The 20,712-nt window shown below is 43.4% G+C and overlaps 1 protein-coding gene across 1 annotated transcript in view; it reads left to right on the top strand.

The window, feature by feature from the left end:
* The window catches only part of ABCB11 (ATP binding cassette subfamily B member 11), a 50,468-nt gene extending 30,171 nt beyond the window's left edge, over nucleotides 1-20,297 (top strand). Inside the window, exons 18-29 of the mRNA XM_081850301.1 lie at nucleotides 465-528; nucleotides 1,207-1,342; nucleotides 1,483-1,647; nucleotides 7,226-7,330; nucleotides 7,436-7,597; nucleotides 9,034-9,237; nucleotides 10,690-10,931; nucleotides 11,234-11,390; nucleotides 15,641-15,838; nucleotides 16,605-16,811; nucleotides 17,319-17,465; nucleotides 18,431-20,297. Of these exons, the coding sequence (XP_081706427.1) occupies nucleotides 465-528; nucleotides 1,207-1,342; nucleotides 1,483-1,647; nucleotides 7,226-7,330; nucleotides 7,436-7,597; nucleotides 9,034-9,237; nucleotides 10,690-10,931; nucleotides 11,234-11,390; nucleotides 15,641-15,838; nucleotides 16,605-16,811; nucleotides 17,319-17,465; nucleotides 18,431-18,631 (1,988 nt within the window). The 3' untranslated portion in view covers nucleotides 18,632-20,297. The remainder of the gene's footprint in view (nucleotides 1-464; nucleotides 529-1,206; nucleotides 1,343-1,482; nucleotides 1,648-7,225; nucleotides 7,331-7,435; nucleotides 7,598-9,033; nucleotides 9,238-10,689; nucleotides 10,932-11,233; nucleotides 11,391-15,640; nucleotides 15,839-16,604; nucleotides 16,812-17,318; nucleotides 17,466-18,430) is intronic.
* Nucleotides 20,298-20,712: the final 415 nt, after the last annotated feature.

Here is a 20,712-nt window from a genome sequence, read left to right as displayed (position 1 = left end):
AAAGGGACCTTGACCCCTAGGAGTTGGCTCCTATGACTGCTCGCTTCTATTCTTAGTGTGGCAGCTGCTCAAGACCTTTCATGTGCTAGTGGTCTGTGCTTTGTACACGCAAAGAGCATTGTTCTTCATAGCTTCCTTTTGCAAACCCAGTGATTGCCATACAGCTCAACATGGGATCATAGCAGCATGTGTGGACAACTGATGGGCTGCTAAAGGAGCACATCCAGAGTCCTTAGAAAGCCTCTCTGCCAAAGAAGTGTACTCTAAGTTAAGCTCACATTTTTTTGAACTAAAGAGTATTGCTGTGCATCAGGTTGAATATTTAGCAAACCACCATGAAGCAAAAACTTTCAGCCTTGTAACGGGTTTTCTTTATACACTGTAAACGCATACCAAAATATAAGTAATAAAATTGGAATGGATGATCTCACTTTCTGATGGGCTTCTTTGGCTTTGTTTTACAGCAGCTGAACCAAATCTTGAGAAAACGCAGTCTTTCGTCAGGGGAAGTTATCGGGACAGCTTGAGGTAAGCCTTTCAGTGGGAGACAAAACACAACACAATGCAGCCTTGTAACAGCACGTTCCTGTTTTGCTTCAGGTAAGGAAACAGGATGTACCACCCATAAACATATGACAGGCAGCAACCAGTTCCTTTTGGAGTTTGACCTGGCAGTTTTATTTTTTTAATGAGAATCAGCCCACCATTGAGAATGGGTATTCTTTGAACTGGCAAAGGGACAGGAGCAGAAGGCTTGCTAATTAATAATAATTGATTGATTGATTGATTGATTGATTGATTGATTGATTGAAAGATGTATAACCTATGCCCCCCAAAATCAGGTTGAACACTCCATTTCATTTAACCTCCCTGCAAGCAAATCAGAACAAATCAGCTAAACAAAAAACAGGCATCTTAGAATTGGCATCATATAACTTCCATTTTAAGTTTTGTGCAAACAAATCGGGATGAAGGCTTAATACTGTGAATAGGTTGTCTGGGGGAGCCTTTATTTGGAAGTATTTCCCTTTGAACTCAGTGGGACTTACTTCTGAGCAAACATGTCAAGCTTTGCGCCATAAATCTCAGGATATAGGTATTGTAAGTATTTCAGTAAACTATGATCATGCTAAGTAATAACACTACATGCAAACTCCTCAAACTGTTGTTCCTAAGACTTCGCCTTTTCTCTTTATTCTTTCATAGAGCTTCCCTTCGACAGCGTTCCAGATCTCAGTTGTCAAATATTGTACCGGACCACCCAATGTCAGTTGCCCAGAACCATTCAGAGCATATCTATAGCACCGGGCAGTATGAAGAAGATGGCAGTCCATTTAAGAAGGTCATTATTTGACAGAAACATCCATTTTGTTTCCTTTCTCTGGTCCTGTTGAAAAGCTTGCTGTATAACCCTTCCTCGAAGTTTCTACTGGGCAGCACGGAAAGTAGAATATCGACATATTTGCCCCTTTTCTCTTTTAGGAGCCAACGGCTGTAAAAGTGGAAGAAGTGAAGCCTGCTAATGTTACCAGAATTCTGAAATACAATGCTCCTGAATGGCCCTACATGCTGATTGGATCCCTTGGAGCAGGCTTCAATGGGGCAGTCAACCCACTCTATGCCTTGCTTTTCAGTCAGATTCTTGGAGTAGGTCATGACCAATTTCCTTCTTCTTGTATTGAATATGGTTTTTCACCACCCTTATATTATGCAGGACAACTGCGTGCCAACAGTGTGCCAAGCAGTCCTTATTACTTCATTTCCAACATTTTGGCTTGCTGCTTTTAGTAGTTTTTGAACATTCGTGGTCATTTGCCCAATTCCCATGCAGAACACCAGGTTGGGGAAGAGGGCTGTTGACAATTAGCTCTCCCAGCAGACCCCAAGGACTGGGCAGCTGCATTCCAGAATCTTGAGGTTCATAGGCTTCTGGGAGTGCTTTGGAATTCATCAGTGGTGGGGGGAGAGGTGTATCTTGGGAAGGAGGGTCTTCTGTTACTATGACAGGCCCACCAACAGCTTTGTAAACTGTTGGAGAATGTATGATTGAAACTTGTGGGTTGAGTCAGTTGCAAAAAAAGACATGACTGTTTCCCCAACAGACCCATGAACACCAGGACTCTGGAGATGAGCAGGGGGGTTGGGGTCTTGTGTTAAGAGCCAGTTTCATGCATTCTAGGAGGGGGACATATTTTCATATATGTAGGCACTATGGTGATAAAGGAGATATTTCAGATCTCCAAAGGGCTTCATTTTTCTTTCTCCTTTAAAGCAGTTATTTGAGCAGCAGCACTGGGTGTGTGTGTGTCCAGCCTTGTCGTCCATACATTTCTTGATTGAAATCACACACACACACACACACACACCCTGCAACTGGCCCTGCTGGGAGTGGAGAGGGGGAGACAGGCATAATTCAGGTACAGTGGTACCTCGGGTTACAGACGCTTCAGGTTACAGACTCCGCTAACACAGAAATAGTACCTCAGGTTAAGAACTTTGCTTCAGGATGAGAATAGAAATCGCGCGGGGGCAGTGGGAGGCCCCATTAGCTAAAGTGGTACCTCAGGTTAGGAACGATTTCAGGACCTCCAGAACGAATTAAGTTCTTAACCTGAGGCACCACTGTACCTGTCTTCCCCCATACCCCAGTACTGTTAATTTGATTAAGCTTGGAGCATCCCTCTACCTCACACCAATGGCTACTTTCAAGAGAAACAAGTAGAAGACTCCGAGTCTTGTTTGTTTGGCAAATTCCCCTGAGTTCACGGAGACATCTCCCCATAAAACAGTGCATTGGACTGCAACCTTAAATCTGAAAAGAGAAGAATAATTATATGCCCTTTTCCCCTTGATAAATTGTCCCATTCCATGGCATTCTAGTAATCATAAATAGCTCAGTCATTAGAGCATGAAACTCTTAATCTCAGGGTCCTGGGTTCGAGTCCTACATTAGGCGAAAGATTCCTGTATTGGCAGGGGTTGGGCTAGATAGCCCCCGTGCTCCCTTCCAACTCTACAATTCTATGATTCTATAAAGAAGTGAGCAATATAATAAGGGTCTGCTTTTCTACATTTACAATATTCCAAAAAATACGTTATCCCTTTTCTACCTGACTGAAGTATGGAGGCATTTTATTATTAGACAGTAAACTCACAGACACAATAGGCAGTGCTGGTGGTGAATTAAATTCACCGGCACTAAAGCCACAAAGGCTCTGAACAACCCCTTTGCATGGTTTCATCAAAACAACAAAACAGGCATGCTGACAGACTCCCATGAAGGCATTATATGCTTTTAGAAAGCAAATGCATATATTGGTCCCTTTTCGCACCGTGCATTTTATAGTCACTTAAACTCAATGTTGATCGACTTTGGGCAGCAGTATTGGTTGAAAGTTAATGCAAAGACAGCCATAATTTATTCCGCTGCTCTGTTTTATTGCGAACAAAGCATCCCCTTTGGGGAGTCCGCTAATCCCATTTCCTATAAAAAGGAAGCACATTGGCCATCTGCAGAACACCTGTGGCAGGGGTGCCCCGCCGCCATCATTGCCACTCAGGGGCGCCGACTTATAAAAAATATTGGGGGGGCGGGGGCCCATACCGACTTATAAAAAATATTGGGGGGGCCCAAGACCTCCAAACCGCTGCTGCTGGGAGAACGAAAGGGGCGAGCCCCGGGCTGCCCCGACCTTAAGTGAACCTGTGAGGGCCCGCCCTTTGCGGCAGCCGATTGGCTGCCGCCGTGGGCAGTGAATATTAATGAGCTAGGGGGAATCCCCGCTTCTCGCGGGGCTGACGCCAGCCCCGCGAGATTGTTGATGGGTCGAGAGCCCGCAACCCCACCCCCTCTCTAGATCGGGAGTGGCTTTGTTTTAACTCATTACTGAATGTATTTTAAAAGGTAACTATCGTCAAAAAAGGAAAATAAAAAATACCAACATAATTTTGTGATTTTACAAAGCATAATATAATAATTTTCTTAAATTATTGGGGGGGCAGAGCCCCCCCAAACGAATTTTTGAGGGGGCTCGGGCCCCCTCAGGCCCCATGGAGTCGGCGCCTATGTTGCCACTGCAGAAGCAATAAGCAGCTGTGGCTTCTGGGATCTTACAGCTCTCTTGTGAGATCTTGACAGAACCAGGAAACCACACACTGAGCAGCCCTGGCGAGCAAGGATTTGGTGGAGGGGTAGTGGGTGGCACCTTCCTGTTTCACCTTAGGTAGCAAAATGGAACACGCTCGCTCTGCCAACTGAGAGCCAGTGTGGTGTAGTGGTTAAGAGCGGTGGACTCGTAATCTGGTGAACCGGGTTCGCTCCCCGCTCCTCCACATGCAGCTGCTGGGTGACGTTGGGCCAGTCACACTTCTCTGAAGTCTCTCAGCCTCACTCACCTCACAGAGTGTTTGTTGTGGGGGAGGAAGGGAAAGGAGATTGTTAGCTGCTTTGAGACTCCTTAAGGGGAGTGAAAGGCGGGATATCAAGTCTAAACACCTCAACTAGCCCAGCATTCTGTTTTCATAGATACCTATTGGGAAGGACACCCACAGGATTTGAGTGCAATAGATAACTACTTGTGGTTCACTACCAGGGGCATCCAGAGAATACTGCCTCTAACAAAGGGGCCAGAACTTGTGTCCTGATCCATCTACTTGCTACAGACACAAGGGATGGATCTACACACAAGGGGAAAATGCTATAAATAAGTCAGAGATTAAATCTTTATAATAAAAGAAAAAAAAGCTATGGAAAATTGCTTAGAATCCCCCACCCCACCCCTTCTCTGGCTCAGTCTGGTGTTGCATATTTATAATGCATTTAGAACGCTGTTTCTTGACTAAAGTAGCTCAGTCCAAGGTTTCCTCTACCTTTAATGTTTAGCTCCAAGGCAGATCCCTTCTTTTTAAGGGGGCAAACTTGAAGACTAGAATCCAGCTGGTGTGGGAATTGCTTCTGCTCAACTTAGTTTTTATTAAAGGATTTTCACAGTTAACAAGGGTACATACAGTCTCTGTTTGCTTCTTCTAATCAGTTTGGAGTACGTAGTTACAGATTAGTTGATTTACTAAGATTTGCCCTGCATAGACAAACATCAAACGGGAACACAAGCACGTGTTTCACGACCTGGCGATAGTGTAAAGGTTAGTTAGCAAGTCTGGAAGATCAAACTTAAGAGATCAGCATTTATAGCTTGAGAGCAATTGCTTAAAAAGTTAGTGTTTAAGTCTGTTGTTGTCAACATGCCTGTGAACTGGTGGCTCAAAAATCTTGTCCGAAAGACATGGGGGGTGGGGAGGGATGGATTTAATGAGCATAAAGAATGACCCCTCTTTGAGCACTCATACTTTTTCCTATTGGTTACTTTTCCCATTCTGCCAAAGATAACAGGTAGCTTGTTGACCTCTAAAACAAATGTCCCAAAGAGTTAACAAACAGGATCTATGCCCTCCCTTGGAGGCACACTGATTATAGTGTCTCTTAATGACATGGATGTGGGGCTTTGGGCATGTTTATGAGAAAGCAGAAAACTTCCTGTTTTTCCATTTGAGTTTTGACACACACACACACACACACACACATTTAGTTTTACATATCCCAGTGAGCATGTGATTGCAGCTGACTTTATGAGGATTAGGGGAACATTTTAAATAAATGCTTGCCAAAAAAGAGGCAGTGGGATTTGCTGAGCCTTCTGCTCCTTCTCTGAAGACTTATTAACGGATTGAAGGGCTTTTAAAACCTGACTTTTTCAAAGACTTGCTACTTGCCGTTGTTCTCCTCTGGTTATTAGTCCCTTACGCCTCTTAAAAGCTGCATGGAAGATTTTTTTGTGGTTTTTCCCCCCACGTCAGTGATTTGTTTGTACTTCAGTTGGGTCCAAGTTCTCTAGTTTCTTGGTGCGGATTAATCCTTTGTTTTTGAAACCCAGGTATTAAACATACCTGGGTTCAAATGGCCTAGTGCCATCAGTTATGAATAGCGGACACACCATTTAAATGGGATACTTCCCTGCAGCAACTACTGAAACACAGTTTAATTTGCTGGCCTGATATTCTCAACAGTTCCTTTTTCTTAATGGTTTTAATAGTGTTTTATTATAATTATGCTATTTATCACCTCAAACTACAGAAGGAAAAGTAGGATAATTATTCTATATGAAACAAATACATTTCATTTTTTAAAAATAAATTTTATGAAAGCGTATAGAGAAAAATACAAAATTTGATACATTTCCCAATTTTTTAACCAAACCAAGACTTTTATAGAGATACAATAAAAACACAGAAATCTTGGTAGAGGGGGGAGATAGAGAAGGAAAAAGAAAGAAAAAACAGAGAAGAGGTTAAGAGAAAGATAGAAAAACGATATTCACTTTGTCTGATCCACTATAGTAGAACCAAATACATTTCAGATTAGAGAGAATGGCTTCTCCTCCTGACAGATTTGAGGCCTGGCACCTCCTTATTTTTTTAGTACCAAGCTGTACTTAGGTAGAGGAAAAGTCCCTTATAAAAAAATCTATAGCCTATTGATTACATCTGGGGAAATTCAATAGTTGTTGTTGTTGTTGTTGTTTAGTCATTTAGTCGAGTCCGACTCTTCGTGACCCCATGGACCAGAGCACGCCAGGCACTTCTGTCTTCCACTGCCTCCCGCAGTTTGGTCAAACTCATGCTGGTAGCTTCGAGAACACTATCCAACCATCTCATCCTCTGTCGTCCCCTTCTCCTTGTGCCTTCTCCTTGTTCCCAAAATCTTCTCTTCTCATGGGGAGTCTTCTCTTCTCATGAGGTGGCCAAAGTATTGGAACCTCGACTTCAGGATCTGTCCTTCCAGTGCTATACTAGGCAAAATTTGCTTACAGCACTCCACTGAGTTCTCACACGAGCAATACTCAAGGCAACTGTAAAACCAAAATGTGCTAAATCAGAGGTACCCAATACAATGACCCCCTACAATTTACAACAACCATGGCCACTGGCCATGCAGGCTGTAAGTTGGAGTCCAATAACATCTGCAGGCTACCCATGGGCTAGATTAAGTGATCCTATGATTTCCAATATCATTGCAATCATGTGACATGAATTCTGAAGTAGAGGCTCTCAATTCACTGCTTAGAAATGATTATAATGAAGCCGTGTATAAATTGCCTAAATAGATAATAAAATTATACTGTTTTAGTTGGCACTTAATATTATGGCCCTTTCTTTTCTTTCCCAAAAGACCTTTTCTATCCTGGATGAAGAAGAACAAAGATTGCAGATCAACGGCATCTGCCTGCTCTTTGTATTGGTTGGAGTTATATCATTTTTTACACAGTTTTTACAGGTAAATGACCATTAAGACTGGCTGTTCCGTTGCTTTTCTTTTCTCGTTTTTAGGTGCCTTGTGGCTGGCATGTCTAGACTTACACATTCTTTAAATGCATTTCAGGGATATACATTTGCAAAGTCTGGTGAGCTGCTTACAAGACGGCTAAGGAAGGTTGGCTTCGAGGCCATGCTAGGTGAAGAAATTGGTTGGTTCGATGACCACAGGAACAGCCCAGGGGCTTTGACCACAAGACTAGCAACTGATGCCTCTCAGGTTCAAGGGGTAAGAGATTTTATATAAAAGTAGCTAACACACTTCAGATATTGCCACATCAGCTGGGCATCCACTCAGTCAAATTGAGACAAGATAATTATTATCATTGGGTTATTGGCTAAACATGCCTCTGAAAATCCATAGAAATGAAAGCTGCTGGAAAGGTGAGTTTAAGGAGAAAAAAAATGCTATTTTGCACCTTGAATTTTTTTTTACACTGTAGCATCTTTTAGCATTCAACGTTCAGCCAAAAGTATAAGGCCTAGTTCACACTGAAATGATAAAGCTGTGTCTCAGTTGTACCATTTCGTTCCCAAGTGTGGGCTTACATGATGGAATGATTCTTCTCAGATTAAATTCAAAGGTTCCTACACAAAAAACCAAGCACATCAGGGAACAGCCTAGGACTCTTCCCCTTAATGTTCAATTTCCCATGTACAGAGGCAATGGGGGTGTAAAGCTGTTCCTTCATTTGAGCCCCACATGCAGTCTGAAGTGGTTGAGATAGAGACCTAAACGAGAGAAGCAGACAGCATAAATGGGAATTCCTTTCAAATCCATAATTCACACTTTGGACCCAACTTATCTTCCCATATGCCACAAGTTGCTACAAACTGGGGAAAATAAACAAAGCCCATTGCAGCCACGAGGGCGGCTTAGCCATTGCAGACCCTCTCCATGAGTGTGTTGCTGATGGGCCTGTTTTCACAATTAGGAGTGCCAAAGGTTTTTCAGTGACATAGGCAGGAAAAAGAGGTGCTTTGGCAACACATCCTTTTTCAGTCTCCTTGTTCCTGAAGGCGGGTCTAGAGCACTTCAGGGAAATAGATTTCGGATAAAAATTTCTGGAGAAACTTTGTAATGGAAAGAGCTGTTTGGCAGTGGGAGAGACTGCCTCAGACTGCCTTCACTGGAGGTGTTTCAACATCCTGGTTACAGGGAACCAGGCAGAGGGCCTTCTCGGTAGTGGCACCCGCCCTGTGGAACGCCCTCCCACCAGATGTCAAAGAGAAAATCAACTACCAGACTTCTAGAAGACATCTGAAGGCAGCCCTGTTTAGGGAAACTTTTAATGTTTAATAGGTTATTGTATTTTAATATTCTGTTGGAAGCCACCCAGAGTGGCTGGGGAAACCTAGCCAGATGGGCGGGGTATAAATAATAAATTATTATTATTATTATTATTATTATTATTATTATTATTATCTGAATGGCTATCTATCAGAGAGGCTGCACTGCAGGTCCTGCACAGAAAAGGTGGCTGTGCAACTGATTACCTCCAAAATCCCTTCTAACTCTTTGCTTCTCCTTGGCAATAGGAGCTGGATGTTAAACAATAGCTCTCCTTCCTTCACACCTTTGAGGTAGCAAAAAGTGCTTAATGTGGGAGAGTGTGTTGGTGATCTTTTTCTTCTTTCTTTTCTCTCTCTTTTGCTTGTTTTAAGGCAACCGGCAGCCAGATCGGCATGATTGTGAACTCTGTCACCAACATTGGGGTGGCCATTGTTATTGCTTTCTACTTCAGTTGGAAGCTCAGCTTGGTCATCATCTGCTTCTTGCCATTCTTGGCTTTATCTGGTTTGGTGCAGTCTCAGATGCTAACAGGGTTTGCCTCTCAGGACAAACAAGCATTGGAAGCAACTGGGAAGGTAATGTTTAAAACAACTACAAAAAAGCACATCATTTAATATTAAATGAGATGGTGAATAATAATGCAATCATCCAGTGTTGTCAGTGATAACAGGCATTTTGGGCCTGGCATAGCCATGTAGGGTTGAAATGTCCCCCCCCCCCCCCCCGCCCCTGCTACTTGTCAAGCAGTATTTTAAAGTCTCTGTTCCTTGGAAACCTGATTTTTCTTCTCAGAAGGGCAGTGTGAGGGCAAATAAAGTGTTTAGCTTCTGGTTGCAATTGGTTGGATAGAGTTGAAAGACACATTTGGCATTGCATAGATGGGCATCCAAATCACAAGGGGTGTGTGCTCTAAGTGGCCCTTGACATGTACTGGCAGCCAGTGTAACTGGTAATCGATCTTACATATTTCCTTAGCCTTCACAAGCAACTTCAGTTTGCACCAGCTGAGGCTTCTGAACTGTCTGCAAAAGGCAGCCCTGTGTAGAGTGTGTTACAGTAGTCTAATCCGGATGTAACCAGGACTACGTCTGCTTTCTTTCTCCAGTTAGGGATGCAGCCAGAGAATCAGCCGAAGCTGCTAAAAGTTTGATAATAGGACTGAAACTGACAGTATAGCTATGCAGAACAAATGGCGTAAAAGCCTACAACGAGAGAACAATGTCTGTCCACAGCTATTACCAGCAACTTAAGAATGTGATAAAGAATAGGAGCAGAACAAGCTAAGACAAGCCTTTTGTTTGTTGAGCTGTATTGTCAATGTGTACTTAAGATGCTTATGTAGACAGCATCACCCTCGCCCAGATATGAGAACCCATGCCAGGAATTGTTTCTTGCCCAATATTGGAAAAGTCACCAGTACAGTAAAAAAAAATTATTAGATTAGGAAACCTGGGGTCAGGCCTTGGTCAGATTCTGAAACTAGCTGCAGTAAGAGGGCCAGAAGGCAAGAACATGGGCAAATATATGCTAGTAGTCAGGTTCCAGTGGTAGCAGACAAGGATCAGAGAGACAGAATTCAAGGATATGATCAAGACAGGCTGCTGGTGGAGATAGACAGGCAAGGGCCAGAGGTGGAGCACATGGTCAAAAGCAAAGTAAGTCTGTGTGGCTATTCAATGAGGCAAGTTCCTCAGACTGAGGAGCTGATTTGGGTATGAGGGCCTAGAGTGTCTCCATTGGCCTGACCTTGGTAAGCTCAACTGAATCAGTTCAAAACTAGAGATTCTTAGTAAACTGGTGTGGAAACCAAACTTACACTTTAAAACTACAGATAGATAGGCAGATGATAGATAGATAGATGAGATAGATGATGATGATGATGATAGATAGATAGATAGATAGATAGATAGATAGATAGATAGATGACAGATAGAGATACAGTAGCTCACCAGATGTATGGCCCATATCTCTCAGACTGACATCTAACAGCTCTTTGCTACTCCTCCATTTCTTTTTCTTTTTAACAGATTTCCAATGAAGCACTTGCAAACATCAGGACTGTCGCAGGAATTGGGAAGGAGAAAAAATTTATTGAAGCATATGAGAAAGAGCTGGAAGTCCCTTACAGAGCAGCAGTCAAAAAAGCAAATGTTTATGGATTCTGCTTTGGTTTTGCACAGAGTATTCTGTTTATAGCCAATTCAGTCTCCTATCGGTATGGAGGATTTTTAGTTGACAAGGAAGGACTTCACTACAGCTATGTGTTTAGGTAAAGGAACAGAAACACACCCACACAAATTATCTTTCCCAAATAGAACCTGTTAGTTGATCATGCATTCTCAACAGACACATTTGTGGGCATGATAAAATTGAATGACAACTCAGTGTTAAGAGGCAGTATATCTCTGGATATATAAGTTATTGGAGACCAACCATGGGGAGGGGGGGGAGGCTGTTGCCTTCCAGCCTTGCTTGACATAGTTGGCAGGCCACTAATGGAAACAGGATAGTAGACTTGGAGCTCTTCTTCCTAACGTCATGTAAGCTGACGTCTTTCCTTCTTAATTTCAGGGTGATTTCTGCTATTGTGACCAGTGGAACTGCATTAGGAAGAGCATCCTCCTATACACCAAATTATGCCAAAGCAAAAATAGCCGCAGCTCGCTTTTTTCAGCTGGTGGATCGTGTTCCCCAAATCAGTGCTTACAGTGATGCTGGAGAAAAATGGGTAAGAGCAGAAATTCGTGTTATTAGAATCACATAATTGTAGCATCCAAAGGTCATCCAGTTCCCTCTTCTGTACTGGAGCAAAGAAGATTATAGTGTGTCAAGAACATAAAATTAGAGCAATACAAGGTCTGCTGGTACCTTGAGGACACAGTGTGTTTGATTAAAGAAAACTGCATTGGCTCGAACAAATAATACGCAGTGGCGTAGCGTGGGTTGTCAGCACCCGGGGCAAGGCAAGTAATTTGCGCCCCTAAACCCATGGATTTGCGCCCCCTAACCCGTGGATTTGCGCCCCCTAACCCTAACCCCCAGATGTTGCGCCTGGTGCGGCCGGCCCCCCCTGCACCTCCCACGCTACGCCACTGATAATACGTGCCCAGGGTAAGGCAATTTGGGGTCAGTTGTAGTTTGAATAAAGTTAGTGCACATACCCCAGGGACCATGAATGTGGCCCGACTTTTCATTGTGCTCTCAGCTTTAGAAGAAGGAATTATTTAAGTGATGATTCCTGGTAACTCATCTCAAGATTTATATGCTCTTTGTCTCCAGATTGTCCCTCCAGTCTTAGCCCCTTGTTAAGTCCTCCCAACATACAGTGGTACCTCGGGTTACATACGCTTCAGGTTACATACGCTTCAGGTTACAGACTCTGCTAACCCAAAAATAGTGCTTCAGGTTAAGAACTTTGCTTCAGGATGACAACAGAAATCGTGCTCCAGCAGCGCAGCAGCAGCAGGAGGCCCCATTATCTAAAGTGGTACTTCAGGTTAAGAACAGTTTCAGGTTAAGTATGGACCTCCGGAACGAATTAAGTACTTAACCCAAGGTACCACTGTACTGTTGTTCTTGCAGTCTTCTGTGAGCACTGATGTTTTGAAACTTAGACACATTTCTAAGGTCCTCAAGGCACCTTGGGAAAAATAGGTGGTGTGATTAAAAACGATTAGGAACTAAACTAAACTAAACTAAAAAAAACACCAGAATTAAAACAACAACAACAACAACCAGATGGTTAATATCATCAAACCTCGTGGTTTAACAGGCAGCAATTGTGGGTTTCCTTTTTCTTAGTCTGCAAAAAATGTGGTCTGTTAGGAAATCTTTCCTAGGAAGAAGGGGAAGCAGCTGTGCTTTGAGCACCTTTGTGAACCCGGTGCCAGCATAGCCATGTACCTGCTATAGCACTGGCATGGGGGGGAGGGCTGAGACTCAGTGGCCATCGCAGAGCATTTGCTTCGAATGCAGACGGTTCACAGTTGAATTCTTTCCATTCTCTGGGTATGTACCCTGTCTAGATCCCTGGATAGTCACGGCCATTGTGCATGGACAACTCTTCAGGCCATTTAGAACTTGTGGGGAATATTTCCACCTGAAACAAAGCCATGAACTGAGCAGCTCCACAGAATTTTACTTAGCTTCCTAGTGAAAGTTCACACCACATAATAACTCTTCAGCGGAGTAGATTATGAACTCACCATGTTTGCCACCTGCTCACTGCAGCCATCGCACAATGACTTGAATATGTGTGAGTGAAGTATTGATTCAGCATTAAGTGGTGTCTTTCTTCAATATCAATTAAAAGTCATACCTGAGACAAAATGTTGCAAAATGTGGAGGTTCAGAATACTCTATTCCATTGCTCTTCCACCTGCTTTTCTGTCATTCCCGCCCAACCAAATCAGTCAATCAGCATTTTGTGGCTGCTGCGCATGCTCAGCCTTCTTGGGGCTATTTTTGCAGCCCCCTCCCACCCCTTTGGGGTTTTCCCCCTAAAGGTTTTTGCACTTGTGCAAACCTTGGGGCTCCCCAGAACCTACTAATACCTCCCTCTTATGTGTGTTTGTGTGTATGGTGCCATTCTGACTGCATAAGGCCTGGCTCCCACTTCATTCCTCCCTTGGCGCAAGTGGTGCAACAAGCCATAGTCCTTAGCTTAGCATACCCAAACCAGGCTTGGGGTTGTGTCAAGTCACACACGCCAAAGCATGGTCTAAAGCCAAGGCTTGTTCTCAGCTTCCTGATCATGTCTTGTTTGAGAGAAAACAAACCACAGTACCTGGACCCAGACATCAAGTCTAAGCCAAGGATTCTGGCTTGTTGCTGCCACAAGAGCTAAGGGAGGAATGAAGTGTGAGATGTCTGCTTGTACATGGCAAGCCATGATGTGCAAAGCAGCCCACAGTTGGTCACTTTGATTCCACAAAAGAAAAGTGGAAGGTATCACTATACACAGAGAGAGAGAGAGAGATAGAAAGAAGAAGGAGGAGGAGAAGAAGAAGAAGAAGAAGAAGAAGAAGAAGAAGAAGAAGAAGAGGAGGAGTAGTAGTAGTAGTAGTAGTAGTAGTAGTAGTTTGGATTTGATATCCTGCTTTATCACTACCCAAAGGAGTCTCAAAGTGGCTAACATTCTCCTTTCCCTTCCTTCCCCACAACAAACATTCTGTGAGGTGAGTGGTGCTGAGAGACTTCAAAGAAGACACAAACCCGGTTCCCCAGATTACAAGTCTACCGCTCTTAACCACTATACCACACTGGAGAGAGAGAGAGAGAGAGAGAGAGAGAGAGAGAGAGAGAGAGAGAGAGAGAGAATGTGTGTGAATACAATATTTCTTGATGAAGGCAAATTTATCAAATGAAGAGCCTGGTATTGCCTGGTAACAGCAAACATTTTATTTTGCCCTTGTACAAGCCACAGACTGTAATGCTGGATATGTAATGGACACCTGCACGTCAGTGAATTTACTGCGCCTCACTTGGTCATGGTGCAAATATGAGGAACTTAGGCAATACTTGCAGAGAAAGGTGTATTAGGAATCCTGCGCCACTTGCTTTGGCTATTGAAAGTTGGCTGTTATTTAACAAATGAGGCACAAATGACTCACTAAAAAAATGCACAAAGCAGTTCATCTAGATTAATGAATTTGTAAACTGGTGGCTGTTAGAACGGTTTCACAATATGTACAGAACGGAAACCTCAGCGATATAGCTCACCCTGCAGAATGAACAATAGGAGAGAGTGGACTTCTCTGATATTGGGTCATACAGTACAAGGAAGCTTCCCTTGATATACCAGCCTCTGTTGCTTCATTGGTTCTTCTTTTTGGTTCAGCATCTTCAGGAACCGGACGCTGCTGCTTCAGAATTATTTCAGCCATCATACACATAAAAGTAATGTGAAAACCACTTCCCTTCCTATTGTGCTAGGGGCATTACGCTAGGTTCATTCTGAGGAGTGTCCGACTCAGAAATGACATGGAATATATTTTAAAAAGTAGTGTTATTTGTGGGGGCAAGTGCCAGGCAGCAGTCCTATGCACACTTATATGAGTAAGCCCCATTTGAACAAAGCGGGTGCTATTCAGTGTTAGTCAGAGCAGATGCGCTGACATCAAAGAGATTAAATGCCTTACGTAAGTCTGTTGCCAGTTGATCAATCAGTGCAGTTATTCAACTCAATCTCACAGGTTCAGTGTGTCTCCAGATTAATAATTTGGGTAACAGCAAACCAAAGCTCCAGGACTCAGGATTGTTAGCAGGCTTTGCCAACCTAGCACTCTCCAAATGATTTGGACCACAACTTCCATCAGCTCCAGCCAACCTGTGCAGGTTGCACACATGCTGACTCCCACTTCCTTGTGCCTAATTTGATGGGAAAGAGACTTAAAGCTCTTATTTTACATGGAAAATGAGCAAATAGTTTACTTTTCTCAGTGATGCTAGTGCTGTGACATTGTCTCTTAGGTAAGAACCGCAGGAAACAACAGAAGTTGGTAGGGGTCAGCTGCAATCAATGTCAACATGTCGTTTAAACTTTCCACACTGTACTGAACGTGTTATATTTTTGCAGCCTGGGGCCTGCGTGTTTTTTTTTTTTATTGCAATGTTGCAAATGTTGCAAATCTGATTGAAATATGCATGAGGTTATTTCCTTCTACCACAAAGTGGTAGATTTTTCTCCTTTTAACCAATGTCTTGTATGTTCCCACACTAAGGTGCAACTGTCTGCTTACTCAGTGAGGTTTTGCAACGTGCAAATTGATTTAGGTTCCATCTGCTTATCATTTAAGAGCTACATGGCTAATTGGTTTTAAAAGTGTAATTGATCATGACAGTTCTAGGAATAGTGGTAATAGTAATCCTTACTTCCGTAAGAGTCATTTGTGAATTCAGTTCAACCATTCCCTCTCTCTCTCTCTCTCTCTCTCTCTCTCTCTCTCTCTCTCCCTCTCTCTCCCTTTGTATAATCAGGATAACTTTCGTGGAAGCATTGAATTCTTGAACTGCAAGTTCACATATCCCTCTCGTCCCAACGTCCAAGTGCTAAATGGTCTTTCGGTGTCTGTGAAATCTGGACAAACCCTTGCCTTTGTTGGAAGTAGTGGATGTGGCAAAAGTACCAGTGTCCAACTTCTGGAACGTTTTTATGACCCTGAGGAAGGAAAAGTAGTATGTAGCCTTCTCTGCTTTCATACATAGTAAAAGAGCGTCGAAGAGTTGTTATAAAGCAAACCCGCAGTTCTCCCATCACGACCCCCTGAACCCAGCAGTTGGAGGATGCAGAAGCAGTCAGTTCTGGTTTCAGTGCATGAAGTGGTTGGATGGGAACTCCTAGGGGAACCTTTCCTGACCATCAGTGCTTATGGGGCCAGAGCCTGGACTCTCGTGGACATTTCCCCCTAAGGGAGCAGGTGCATCTGCAAATCACCCAGCTTGCAGTGCAGGGAATACACCAGGTGGGAAGTCATGGAATAAAAGAGGAGTGAAGAGATACCATACTTTTCGCTCTATAAGACACACCAGACCACAAGACGCACCTAGTTTTTGGAGGAGGAAAGCAAGAAGAAAAATATTCTGAATCTCAGAAGCCAGAACAGCAAGAGGGAGAGCTGCGCAGTGAAAGCAGCAATCTCTCTTGCTGTTCTGGCTTCTGGGGTAGCTGCACAGCCTGCATTCGCTCCATAAGACACACACACATTTCCCCTTACTTTTTAGGAGAGAAAAAGTGAGTCTTATAGAGCAAAAAATACGGTACTTCAAATATAATTTTACTTAAAGGGGTTTAAGCATTCAGCATAGATTCATGTGAAAATTATTTAAAGTTTAGTAAGCTCAGTGTAAGCTTAACTTAAAATTCAAAACTGAGGTTCCCTTACGACGGCGCCAAGAGTCCATAAATAAATATTTTGTCTTTTCTGGGTTTTTTCCTGTGCAGTTGATAGATGGACATGACAGCAAGAAAGTAAATGTCCGCTTTCTGAGATCTAAAATTGGGATAGTGTCCCAGGAACCTGTGCTGTTTGGCTGTAGCATTGCTGACAATATAAAATACGGCGATAACACCAGAGAGATTTCTATGGAAGAAGTGATAGCAGCAGCTAAGAAGGCCCAGCTGCATGACTTCGTCATATCGCTTCCTGATGTAAGCATCTTCTTCTTCACTAGTGTTCAGTGTTGTGAAAGGGAACGGTGGCTAAATAAGGAATTCATGGTGTGTGAGTCACAGAATCTCAACCATTTTCCTAGATGCAGCTATGCACATGCTATAATATACTCCTGAACAGCAGCTCACTTTTGGACAGCCAGTGTGGTCTAGCAGTTAGAGGTGTTGGACTAAAAGTGAGGAAACCCAGGTTCAAATCCCTTCTCATCCATAAAGTTCACTGGCTGACCTTGGTCCAGTCGCCATCTCTCAGTTATTTCACAGGTTTATTGTGGGGATAAAACGTAGATTACTCTCTACCCTGAGAAAGTTTCCATATCCCAAGGGTAGTTCATATCACCAATAAAACACGAATAAGAGTTGTTAAGTTTCATGCCACATTGCCTCCACAAGCAGCACCATTATTTTCTTCCAGTACTGCAGCACTGTGCATATTTCTGATGGTAAAAGGAGTTGCTTAAAATTCAGCCAATGTATATTTTCCAGCAATACAAAACTAACGTTGGCTCTCAGGGATCGCTGCTCTCTCGTGGGCAAAAGCAGCGCATCGCTATCGCCCGAGCCATCATCCGAGATCCCAAGATCTTGCTACTGGATGAAGCAACATCTGCTCTGGATACCGAAAGTGAACAGGTAAAGAGGAGGGAGAGTAAACCACGTGGACTAAAAAACAACAACGTAGAGCAAGTAGGGCAATTCATACTTGCATATTAACCTTTTGATGACGAGTAAGTCATCCTCACAGATTAAACTTTTCAAGCAGAACTTTATTACCAACCTTCTTCACTGTAAATTTAGGCTTTGCTCCTTGGTTGTTGGGGCAAAGCTATTTCACCATGACTGAATCCCATACCGTATCTTAAGGCCAGCTGTGAAGGAATGGTTCTGTAGCATCAATCATGCCTCAAAGATAACAAATGAATAGAATGAAAAGAGCTGCTCTCTCAATTGTGAATCACTGGGTGCAGAAACATTTCTTTGGTTCTTTCCTCTCCCATACATTCGTGTGATGATCATGCGATGATTTTCTTAATAATTAGAATGAATGCTTGGGTGTAAAGGTAAAAGACCCCTGGATTGTTAAGTCCAGTCAAAGGTGACTATGGGGTGTGGCGCTAATATCCGCTTTCAGGCCGAGGGAGATGGTGTTTATCCGCAAACAGCTTTTCCAGGTCATGTGGCCAGCATGACTAAACCACTTCTGGTGCACAGGACACCATGATGAGTGCCAGAGCACACGGAAATGCTGTTTACCTTCCCACCACAGTGGTACCTATTTATCTACTTGTGCTGGTATGCTTTTGAACTGCTATGTTGGCAGGAGCTGGGACAGAGCAATGGGAGCTCACCCCGTTGTGCAGATTCAAACCACTAACCTTATGATCAGCAAGCCCAAAAGGCTCAACACTACTTCGGGGAAAAAGGACTTATTTGGAGATAGATATAGATAGATAGATAGATAGATAGATAGATAGATAGATAGATAGATATTATGTGAATGACCAGATTAGAATACAATTGCCAGGAGCAAAATTGAGATACTCTGCAGAAAGTTGCCTTTACTACCTTTACTTTGTCACTTTCTCCCTTGTCTTCAGACTGTGCAGGCTGCACTGGATAAAGCTAGAGAAGGCCGAACGTGTATTGTCATAGCTCACCGCCTTTCTACCATTCAGCATTCTGATATCATAGCTGTCATGTCGCAAGGAGTGATCGTTGAAAAGGGCACTCATGAAGAACTGATGGCCCAGCAAGGGGCATACTACAAACTGGTTACCACTGGGGCACCTATCAGCTGAGCTTTCACACTTACTCCACGACACAATCAATGTAATTTACTTGGGGATGTGATAAGACCAAGGATGAACATGTCAATAATCTTTATGTTACACATTCACTCTGCTATTGCAAACGTGCAGGAGAAAGCGCACTCCCACCCCCCCGCTTGCCAGCTTGTGACATCAGTTTTTAAACTTGCTGTGGTACGAAGAAAGGCAACATCTACTCAAACAGTGATGCTCAAAACCTGTTGTTGTTTTTTAATCAGCTAAAGTTCTGCCGAAGTATTTATATGTCTGGATTATTAGGCCACATACCTGTGACACTAGTGAAGTCAACAACTGCAGATCTGCAGCCCCCGGTCCACCTGTTGTTGGGATACTGCCAGGGAGACAGGCATCTCCAGACGATCCATCGGTCTCCCGTAGGACAGCATCAGTCAGTTAGCGACACAAGCCTCAGACACATTCCAGGACTCGTGCACGCCCTTGCAGCAGACTCCGCAACAGAAGATGCACCCAGAAGAGCATATTTACAACTTTATTCAGCGTTGGTCTGAACAAAGGAAAAACATGACTGCCTGCCTTCATGTCGAGGCAACAGACAGATACAAAAGCTATATACAAAATGGAAACTCCTTCTGAGCAGGAAGTACGCAGGCTTGTAACACACAACAGCCTGCTCCCTTTTTAAGGAGGAACGGAAATATCCTAACAGCTTCCATTTGGCACTCTGGGCAAACAGTGGCATCCACCAGCATGACCTACTATTACTCATTTCACAGTTGTGATCATGGAAATATCTAAACGCAGGTGTCCACATATCCATAAACACGAAGGAAGCATTGTAAGGTGGCTGTGTGTGTCCATGACACCTGTTCTGCACATGAGTGCACTGCATGTGCCACTGGAGGTTTCAGCAAGTTATGAAATTATATTCACCACCAATCAAACAAGGGAGAAATTTCGCACAAAGCCAATGCCGATCTATGTATGGATTTGCGTGCTGATCCATATTGCAATCATTCCAGCACACTGAATTGTCTGGATGCATCTTGACATAGGGGTGTACAGTTCCATTGCAAACCATTCAGTGCACATGAATATAAATGGATCAGGCAGGGCATGTATTGCACCAGCAAGCTATAGGTCCTGTTATGGTAGCTTTCTCAAATGCAGAAAAAGTCAGCTGCAGTTTTTCCCTTGCTTGTTAAAAAGGCATCTGGAACTGCCACAATGCCTTTCTCAAAACAAAGAACACTGAAAAAAACAGCTAGGGGGTGCAGGAGACTGTTCATACTGATGCTGCAGAAAGTGACAGAAAAATTACCATCAGTGCTGCTGAATCAGGAAAAGAAAACGCAGGAAAAGGCAAATGCGGTTTCACTACACTCGGTCCTTTGGGGGTAGGGAATGTTTGTTGTCATGTGTTTGCAGAAGTGAACAACCAATGCTAAATGAATATCTAAACTAGTTTTCCCTAGCCTCCAGCAACTGTGCTAGCTGGGGCTGATGGGAATTGTAGTCCAAAACCAGGTTGGGGGAGACTGGTAAGTCAAGAATCTACACTGTATGGACGTGGAGATACAGAAAGGAGAATTTGTATCACTACCTTCATCCTCACTTTACCACTTGGCTACCCAGCTTCTTGTGTACAGATATGTTTTCATTAAAGCAAGGGATGAAATTTTGGGTCTTTGCTGTCTTATGTTTTCTGCTGACTAAATATCATTCTTTTAAAAAAAGGATGGAAAGAAGAAACTGCATCCAGAACCATTAGGCTGAGTGAAGCGGGTGTTGTCAAAGGGCAGCAAATTGTGGTTTAATTTACTGTTGTTATTATCTGGAATCAGATGTGCTACTCTGCAGTGAGGCGTAGCTCAGGTTGGGTGCAGGACGAGGCTGGCAGGGACCAGGCTGGATGCAGCACAAGGCAAAATTCAGGCTGGATGCAAGGCTCAGGCTGTGCTATAGCAACACAGAGCTTCAGCAACAAACCAATTGGGCCCTATGCATTGGAAGCAGCTGAATCCCAATGGTTAGCTCTGCCTGCACTGGAAGGTTAAGGGAGTTTCCTCAGTTAAAGTGGCCTCAACCTGCTC

Source organism: Podarcis erhardii (assembly GCF_964252035.2).
Source record: "Podarcis erhardii genome assembly, chromosome: 1".
NCBI lineage: Eukaryota > Metazoa > Chordata > Lepidosauria > Squamata > Lacertidae > Podarcis > Podarcis erhardii.
Note: the sequence above shows the minus strand (reverse complement) of the source record. Positions and strands in the feature narration are given on the sequence as shown.